The sequence below is a fragment of the Hippocampus comes genome, unplaced genomic scaffold (assembly GCF_001891065.2).
Source record: "Hippocampus comes isolate QL1 unplaced genomic scaffold, H_comes_QL1_v1.1 scaffold185, whole genome shotgun sequence".
NCBI lineage: Eukaryota > Metazoa > Chordata > Actinopteri > Syngnathiformes > Syngnathidae > Hippocampus > Hippocampus comes.
In genome coordinates, this window is record NW_017805931.1 from 188,440 (window position 1) to 196,763 (window position 8,324).

The window sequence follows — 8,324 nt, forward strand, 5'->3', positions numbered from 1 at the left end:
GCAATCCATCAACGCGTTTGACCAAGCCTTTTTGGCGCGGGGAACACTCTTGCATTTGTTTCGTGGAAGACGTTAACAGAGTTTGTTCTCGCTTTCAGAGGTCGCAGCAGGAGTCGCCGCAGGCACGTGCGCCAGCGGTCCCGCAGCAGCACGTACGGAAGCTACAGGAGCCACAGGTGCGCCCTGATTTCAGCGCTTGTGATTTGTTGAATCTTTTTTTTTTTTTAAATGTCTAATGTGCCAGCGTGTTTCTCGCGCGTCGTTTCAAACCTGCCCCTTTCTGCCCTCCTGTCAGCCGGACGTACAGCAGAAGTCACACCAGAAGTCCCTCCTATAATTACCGCAGCAGGAGATCCAGGTGGGTTGGGTCTTTCTATTGGATTCCCTCATATTCCTGGACCCGAAATATTTACTTTCACGAAGACGTGACTACTGCGCTAGTGGTGAACGATGGAATATTATGGTCGCACTGCCGCCGTGGGAATGGAAACACTGTTGTAAACCCAGATGCCTTTGTATTTGAGCTATGTTTTACTCAAGAGTCCATGTAAAATACCAAACAATCAATGAGGACGCGACTTGGCATTTTTCCCCAAAAGGTCCGCCTCCTCTGACAGCTATTCCAGCCGCAGTCGAAGCGGGAGCCGGACGCGAGGGCGGCATAGAAGCCACAGCTACCGGAGTCCACGCCGCGGGTCTCGGTAAGAAGACCGTCGATCCTCAAAGAAATGTGTCACTTGCTAATTTCAACTTGGAAAGCCTTGTAGTATTGTTATTGGTAGTAGTAGAAACAAATGGCGATTAAATTGTGCTTGAAAATGTTTTTTTCATTTATTTATTTTTTTTCTTTAAACCAGAAACAGCATTGTCATAAGGTATTGTCATGATACAAATGATTAACAATGCACCAGAGTAGGTAATGCTGCTAAAAATGTTTTGGGAAACATTCTAGAATTTTTTTTTAACTTTAAAATTTACAACGCTGTCTTTGAACTCATGTGACATGCTCGTCAAAATGTGTCGTTAACACTGCGCAGGTCCTCGCGCTCGTCCAGTCGCAGCTGGTCCAGGCGACGGAGTCGCAGTCGGAGCAGCCGCTACAGCTGAGACAAATCATCGTCAGCGACCCGCCGCTCTGTTACAGGCCAGTTACGAAAGCTCCCAGAGGAACCGAGGCTTTTCGGCCGTTTTCCGCAGTGTTTCGCGACGGTGCTCCATGCTTAGAAATGAATGTAATACATCAAGAATAATTGTACAGTAAGGCCAGCTAAGAATAGCGCAGTCCTAGACCATTTGGATGCTAATCATACTTGAAGGGAGGGAGGATGTTAATCAGAATTATCTAACTCACCCCCCCTTCCTTCTTTGGGACATTTTTACTTTATAGTTCCAGCTGTCGTGTTCGGATTAGGTGGCGGTTTTAATTGACGTTGTATCACGAGTGGAGTTACTGTGCTGAAAGTGTGTTGAATGAAGCTTTTTGTTCTGAACAATGTTGATGCTCAATAAATACCACTTTTGCTCGTGAGTTCCTAAACTGTCCAATGCTGGCATCTAGTGGTTGGAGGTAGACAAAGACAATTTCATCCAACATTTTGCACCCCGGAAGTAGATATGGTAAGTGCATTATTTATTTGGGAGGGCACGGGGAAGTTACAGTATAATGAACAAATATGTATCTGTCATAGTTTGACCTCAAACCTTTGCAGTTGCCGTTGGGCCCAATGGATGCGTGAAGTCTGAATGAGTTTTTTTTTTTTTTAAACATGCTTTCTAATCAAACCAAAATTGAAGAAAGCCTTTTTATAATCCGTCATGATATAATCCTCACATATATTCATTTGTTTAATTTGTGAATCTGATCTATTCTAATTGAGCATCAATAATTATGAGTTGCTTTCTGCCTTCAACATACAGACCTGGACTATTTCTCTTGAGTGTTGGATCGCACATTAAGGCCGATCCACCCGCGATGAGCCCTCAATTCACGTTTGGTACTTTCTGCAACCCTTACAGGCGGAAATACGCTAAATGGAGATTCAACAGACGGTTCCCCCCTCTGCCCCCTCCCATATACCGGATTGAGCGGCATGATCATAAAATGTGCTGATTGTAGGACATGACGTCAAGACTCTTCATGTACATACGGCTGCTTTGAAAGCAAGTGTGACCTGGACCGGGTATGTACAACTATATCCATTTTTTTTTTTTTTTTTATCTGGCAGATGATAATGTGGTGTTATCACGCTAAGTGGCAGTTAAAAAAAAAGTATATTTTTTTCTTTCTTTTTTTACATCTTGTCGAGTCGCAGCGTGTTGAGTCGGACCCCCAAAATCGTGGCGCCCGACGCGTACTGAATCTCCCTCAGAATCCCAGTCCACTTGTTCTCGGTCTCATTATACCTGGAGCAACAAAAGGGAGGAGATTGAATAGTGGTTGCAAATTCAGTCATTTCAAAAACACTGAATCTCATTGAATTCTGATCATCCCCCCCCTCCCCCATCTGACTTGTTTACTTGCAAAAACCCCAACGACTCGATCTCATTGAATTCTGATCATCCCCCCCCCTCCCCCCATCTGACTTGTTTACTTGCAAAAACCCCAACTTATTTTCACCCCCAAAATGGATTCAACGTTGGAAAATGTACATTTTGTCCATTCCAAAAGGTAGCGAATAAACGGTATCCCATGCCTATTTTCTTGCCTAATCGCGACTCGTACGTGGGCGTTCGGACGTCGCTCTGCGGCCTACCTCCATATGTCGTTCATCTCTTTGGGGACGATGTCCTCGCTGTCCTCCAGCGGCATCATGGCGAAACCTCCCACTGCGAAGAGCGAGCCGCGCAGAGACACTAAGTTCAGGGAACTGCGTTCTTGGGGGAAGGGCTCAAAGTCGGACCACCTGCCGAAGGATCACACCAAGCCGTTGACACCCGAGGCCGCGCTCACTGGACCTTTGCGTTTGTATCTCGGGAGCTCACTTGTTGGTGGCGATGTCGTACACCTCCACGGAATCGCTCAGCCCCGCGTCGGTGACTCCGGCCGCCACGTAGATTTTGTTCTGGTGGACGGTCGCGCCAAATAACGAGCGCGCGGTCTTCATGGAAGCCAGCTCCTTCCATTCGAACCTCCTGGCGTCGTACGCGTGCATCTTGCTCGAGCATTTCCTTTTCGCATAAAAGAAAAGATTATTTTTGAATTGAAACCCCCCCCCAAATGAACGTTTCACGGGGGGGGGGGGAATTTTCGTTTTCTAGGGGGTGGGAGGAGTTGTAATTCTGTCCATCTTAAGTTTCCCCCCCCCCTGAAAAAAATTTTTGCAATCTTGAACAAACAAACAAAAACTGAATTTCCAAATTCACCCCCGAACCCTTCTGCCAAATGTGCTCCTAAATGGCGCAGGGCGACGACGAGTCTTTCCAGACAAGTCCAAGCGGGTAACATTTGTGAGCGCGAAATTTGGTACGGTACTCACTTGTCGTCTCCTTTGCCCCCGATCACGTAAAGCGTGTCGTCAGACGAAAGGGTGGCATGTCCGTAGACGGCGTGGGGAAGTGGGTCTGACTGCCCCCATTTGAAAGTTCTACGAGCAGAAGAGCGCGTGAATGCCTCTCCGTCCCGTCCCATCTGACTCTCCGCTTTCCCGAGGACGAGGCGCTTACTCTCTGTCGTAGACCAGGACCGAGTCCAGCGTGCGCTCCTGCTCCTTCGCTTCCTTCCCCCCCACGACAAAGATGGAGTTCTCGGCCTCCCCGAGCCCGAACAGGAAGCGGGGGGACGGGAGCGGCGGCATGCCCAGCCAGTCGGCGTTGACCGGGTCGTACTGAAATTGGAATGTCACGAGATTAGTGCGCCGATTCCGAAAAGGGACTCGACATCGGATCATCGGGACTTTTCTGACTTTGACATCCAATTCTCAGCATGTGCGTGTGTGTAGCCCGTCGAGACGTCTTCCCACCTGCCGGACCCGCGGGCTCACCTGCAGGAAGTAAGAGCAGAGCGGCTCCTCCTCGTTGTGCTCGTCGACGAACAAGCCTCCGGCCACAAAGATCTGGTTCTCCTTGGTGACCAGGCTGACGTGGTTCTTGGGAACCTGCGCGGAGACGGCCGCCACGAAGCAGTCGTTGCCCGCCGGGTCGTAGGCCACCGCCCCCGCGTCGCTGACCATCAGGATCAGCTCGCGGACGAACATCCCGAAGCGCAAGTTGTCGTTGAGGATCCCGGGCAGGAGATTTTGCCGCTCCCCCTCGCCGTCTTCCTTGCGCCCCTCGGCGTGGAGTTGAGGCATTTTCCCCGCCCGAGCGTCCCCGACCAGCCGGAGCTTCTCTCGCAGCTCGGGGCTGTCGCAGAGGAGTTTGTTCTTCTCCACCTTGTCCCTCCAGTAGTCCTCGCTCAGCAGACGCAAGCGAACGCAGTCCAGCAAGCCGGGCAGGTCCTTCTGCCGTTGGCCCGGGTCCCGCGCCACCCACGTCATCAAGGCCTCGAACACGACTTCCTCGGACTCCACGTCCAGGGCGTCGTCGGCCAGGATGGCGGCCAGCTCGCCGGGCCGCAGCCCGAGGAACTCCTGGTCCCGGGAGACGAGCCGGAAGCGCTCGCAGGCAAAGTTGCGGGCCGAGACGGCCAACCTGGGGCAGTCCAGCATCAGGCCGAGTCTGAAGACCGCCAGGCAGTTGCTGAGGCTCAGACGCTTTTGGAGGAAGGACACGCAGACCGTGAAAACGGACGGGATCTGGTAAATGTTGGCCACGGCAAAGATGTCCTGGACGTTGTGCTCGGTCACGTCGATCCTGGAGGTGTACAGGTACTCGAGGATCAGCCCCATCACCCCCGGCTCCACGTCCTCCACGACCACCTCGCGTTTTTTGCTTTCGTCCAGGTCAGACAGAAAGAGAGTGCGGAAGTAGGAACTGCAGGCGCACAGGACCAAGCGGTGGCACGGGAACTCCTTGTCCTTGATTTTCAGAACGCAATCCACCAGCTTGTCGTTCTCCAGGAGGTCGCGCAGGCCGTCCTGAAGAAGCGTCTGCTGGTACACCCGGGGCTCGTCCGCGGGGTTCACCGCCAGAGCCATTCTTGCTGGCCGGCGGCGGGGAGTCTGGGAAGATCCTTTCGGGGGTCTTGCGGTCCAATGGCTCCTTCCTCGCCGGCGCCAACTGAAAGCCGTCCGCTCCCTCAGCTGTTCCCGCCTTTCAAGCGCGCTCCGACTGGCGGGCCATTTATAGCCGGCGATGGAACATGACATGCCAGCCCCCTCCCTCCCCCCCTTGCCTCGCACTCACCGCTCTTAGCCAGCTGACATACTGTATGGCTTCATTGCCCTGAAATAGCCCCCCCACCCCTTAGTCATCCCAAACATGACGTGACTTCATTCTCTGAGTATTATGACCCTTTCTTTGTTTGTTTTCATCGAGGAAAAAAACTCAATCCAACTGGACATGTATATCCTTTTTGGATGATTGCTATTAAGATCAGGACATCTTAAAAAGTAGGCCAAGATCGGGGTATGATTTTGTCCAAAAAGTCATCCTGGACTCCAATGAAAGAAAACACATTCTTTTTATGTTTGATTTTAATCACAATTTGTTTCTGAAACAAATCATCCTTTTTTTTTTTTTTTTTTTTTGACAGAAAGAGTTCATTTCCTTTTTTTTCCCCCCTCTGGTAAGTATGACATTTTTTTTCTTTAACCTTGTTATCGCTCCATCTTTCATGTTGTAATCTGTCTACAACATTCATTTGGTGGTGGTCTGACTTTTTGATCTTGAAAACAAACTTTCATCTTCTTGTACTTGATTTCTTTTACATGACCGACGTTTCAGAAAATGTCATTCAAGATATGACGAAAACCAAGACCGCAAGCGTGAATCCTCTACTCCGCTTTTTGCTTGCCGGGATCGGCGACGGGCTGAGCGACGGCCGGCGCGGCGGTCCCCGAGTCTGACGGAGGGGCGGTCGAGGCTCCCGCCGGCGCTCCGTCCGACGTGGCGGGAGGAAGCAGATCGGGGTCGTCGGTGAGGGCCCGTCTCCTTTCCCTCTCCTTAATCACTTGAATCAGGCAGTAGGTCACAAACATGACGACCGCCGTGGTTATCGGGAAACCTGGCCGGACGGAAGACGGCCTGAGTCCACACGCCTTTGCGAGTCGTCGACGCATATGAAAATACCTCCGCTGCGTCACTCGAACCGCCGACTCGGAATCCAGCCGAACAGCTCACCTTTGAGCAGCAGACGCTTGGCCAGCAACTTGGCAAAGTCCAAACTGTTGAGAAGCAGGGTGTTGTACAACACGATACTCCAGAAGTTGAAGATGCAGACGACGGCTCGAATCCGGCGCGACATTGCCTCGGACATTGCGTGCTTGAAAGACACAAAGAAGGAAAAGAAACATCACACTTCCCATCGAGCCAGCGATGGGAAAACGTCACTGGCAAGTCCGGACCAAGTCTTTGCTGATCTCAAAAGTCAAAAAGCGCATCCGTTTTTTAGCACTTGTCCGAGGTCGCGGGGGGGCTACAGCGGGGAAGCCCGGACTTCCCTCCCCCCCAGCCGCTTCTTCCCTCCCCCCAGCCGCTTCTTCCCTCCCCCCAGCCGCTTCCCGGGAAGGCGTTCCCAGGCCAGGCGGGAGACATCGTCGGCTCCTGCCGGTGGGACGTGCCCAGAACACCTGACCGAGGAGGCCAGGATCCCCCCGGCGCCGAACGGACACACGAACCTCGAAAGACGCGAAGGGCTCCATGGAGAAGAACTTGGCGGCCCACAGCTCGCAGTTGAGGCCGAAGCAGTTGAAGAAGGCCCAGACCAGGACCGGCTTGCTCGGTCCCAGCCACAGGACGGTGACGGCGTAGGTGCACAGCGTGGCCAGCAGCTCCGCCAGCACGTCGTCGTGCTTGCCGCCCAGCCGATCGTACACGTACCTTTTTGGCGGGAAAAGCACAACGGGATTGGAGCGCCGCTTCGCGCCGCGCTCGGATTCCGGCGGGGCCGCTCACTTGCACAACCAGTCGTTGATGCCTCGGTCAAAGTGTCTGGGCAGAGCAAACGGGCGGGTAGTGAGTGATCGGCAGAGAGCACCCGGCGCCGATGGAAATGCGCTCGCTCACGTTTCGGCAAAGACGTAGAGCGCCGTGATGCATTTGGGCGGCTTGGGCGGGTCCAAGTGGTCGAGCCTGGACACGGTGTTGATCACGCCGAACATGACGGCGGCTTTGGCCCAGTCGTACACCAGGTTGAAATAGGCCACGCCGACTGCAAAGAAACGCCTTGGATTCTCATTCTCGATGGGATTTTTTGGGGGGGTGGGGGGTTGATTCATTGATTAATTATTTGATTGATTGATATATATTTTTTTCCGGATAGACGGACCCAAGGCCCAGTCGGAGAGGTGCCTGAGAAGCTTCAAGTCGCCAGGAATGGTGAGGACGTAGAGGAAGTGGAAGAGGATGTCCACGGCCAGGATGAGAGCCAGGTGGGTCACGGCCTGCACGTTGATGTCCCACATCTCCCGCGCCTTCCTGCTCAGGTCCGACTTATTGGCCTGCAGGGGGCAGCGCACGCAAAGCTCCTGTGCCAGCCTCTTACGGGCAGTTCGGGCGTTTGCAGGTCTCTCCTTCTCTCTCTCTTTCCGTCTTTGGCTCTTTCCACGAGCGTCTTGTTTTGCTTACGTGACTCTCGGGGCGACGCGAGGCCCCGTCTGGTTTCGTTGGCCACGCACGAAATGCGAGGCCCCGTCTGATTTTGTTGGCCACGCACGATCGCGTGTGCGGCCTTCGTTTTGGCGCGCTTGAGCAGGAATGCGATCGCTCATACATAAAATGAAAAAACTTTTGAAAAGATAAAAATGTTGTCAGATTTCCATTTAAAACGGACTTAATGACATTTAGCTTCAACAAAATTTTTCCCTTTTTTAAGAAGTCGGAGTTAAGCGATTTAATTTTTTTTTTCTTTTAGAAATATCTTTTTAAGATGATTCGGGGGCTTTTTGTTGTTTTTTTTATCCTTGAAAAGAAATATTGTGGATCAATTCCTTTTTGGGGTTAAAAAAACAAAAAACGGAAAGGAAAAAGGCCTGCGGTGAGATTAGGAGCTTTCAAAATTGAACCCCTCCATTCTTGTCCGAATGGAACCAGGTCCTATCTAATGTTGTCTGCGGCCATCGTCGTGCGCGGCGCGCTCAGCCGTCGAGCCCCGCAGAGTCGTAAATAGCCCCGCGAGCAAGCGACGCGGCGGCTCGGGTTCCTCGCGCCCGTCGACGCTTGAGAAACAGACCTGCGCGTAGAACTTGTCAAAGGTCATGATGGGCCCAAAGTAGAAGAACGGCAGG

General features: G+C 52.3%; 3 protein-coding genes across 12 annotated transcripts in view; 1 reads left to right on the forward strand and 2 right to left on the reverse strand.

Annotated features, from left to right (window-relative positions):
- The window catches only part of nktr (natural killer cell triggering receptor), a 16,923-nt gene extending 15,395 nt beyond the window's left edge, over window positions 1-1,528 (forward strand). For all 10 annotated transcript variants that reach the window (XM_019889987.1, XM_019889986.1, XM_019889991.1 and 7 more), the window contains 2 exons: window positions 600-701; window positions 1,038-1,528. In XM_019889987.1, coding sequence (XP_019745546.1) covers window positions 600-701; window positions 1,038-1,107 — 172 coding nt within the window. In that variant the 3' untranslated portion in view covers window positions 1,108-1,528. The remainder of the gene's footprint in view (window positions 1-599; window positions 702-1,037) is intronic.
- The window catches only part of hhatlb (hedgehog acyltransferase like, b), a 15,027-nt gene that overhangs the window by 4,070 nt on the left and 2,633 nt on the right, over window positions 1-8,324 (reverse strand). Inside the window, exons 6-12 of the mRNA XM_019890064.1 lie at window positions 8,270-8,324; window positions 7,367-7,538; window positions 7,105-7,249; window positions 6,994-7,029; window positions 6,717-6,918; window positions 6,220-6,361; window positions 5,693-6,103 (exon numbers count right to left, since the gene is read on the reverse strand). The exon at window positions 8,270-8,324 is cut by the window's right edge and continues 2 nt beyond it. Of these exons, the coding sequence (XP_019745623.1) occupies window positions 5,874-6,103; window positions 6,220-6,361; window positions 6,717-6,918; window positions 6,994-7,029; window positions 7,105-7,249; window positions 7,367-7,538; window positions 8,270-8,324 (982 nt within the window). The 3' untranslated portion in view covers window positions 5,693-5,873. The remainder of the gene's footprint in view (window positions 1-5,692; window positions 6,104-6,219; window positions 6,362-6,716; window positions 6,919-6,993; window positions 7,030-7,104; window positions 7,250-7,366; window positions 7,539-8,269) is intronic.
- klhl40b (kelch-like family member 40b) lies at window positions 2,200-5,236 on the reverse strand. The gene is made up of 6 exons (XM_019890006.1): window positions 3,981-5,236; window positions 3,664-3,824; window positions 3,477-3,584; window positions 2,983-3,168; window positions 2,754-2,903; window positions 2,200-2,403 (listed from the first exon to the last, which is right to left on the reverse strand). Exons 1-6 carry the CDS (start codon window positions 5,073-5,075, stop codon window positions 2,292-2,294), a joined length of 1,812 nt encoding a protein of 603 aa, XP_019745565.1. The 5' UTR covers window positions 5,076-5,236; the 3' UTR covers window positions 2,200-2,291.

What these genes read in the sequence shown, in the direction of transcription:
- klhl40b (XM_019890006.1), bottom strand. Translation starts at nt 5,075, where the DNA reads ATGGCTCTGGCGGTGAACCCCGCGGACGAGCCCCGGGTGTACCAGCAG. An exon ending in TCTGCTCTTACTTCCTGCAG is followed by an intron (nt 3,825 to 3,980) that starts GTGAGCCCGCGG and finishes TTCCAATTTCAG; the next exon opens with TACGACCCGGTCAACGCCGA. An exon ending in GTCCTGGTCTACGACAGAGA is followed by an intron (nt 3,585 to 3,663) that starts GTAAGCGCCTCG and finishes TTCTGCTCGTAG; the next exon opens with AACTTTCAAATGGGGGCAGT.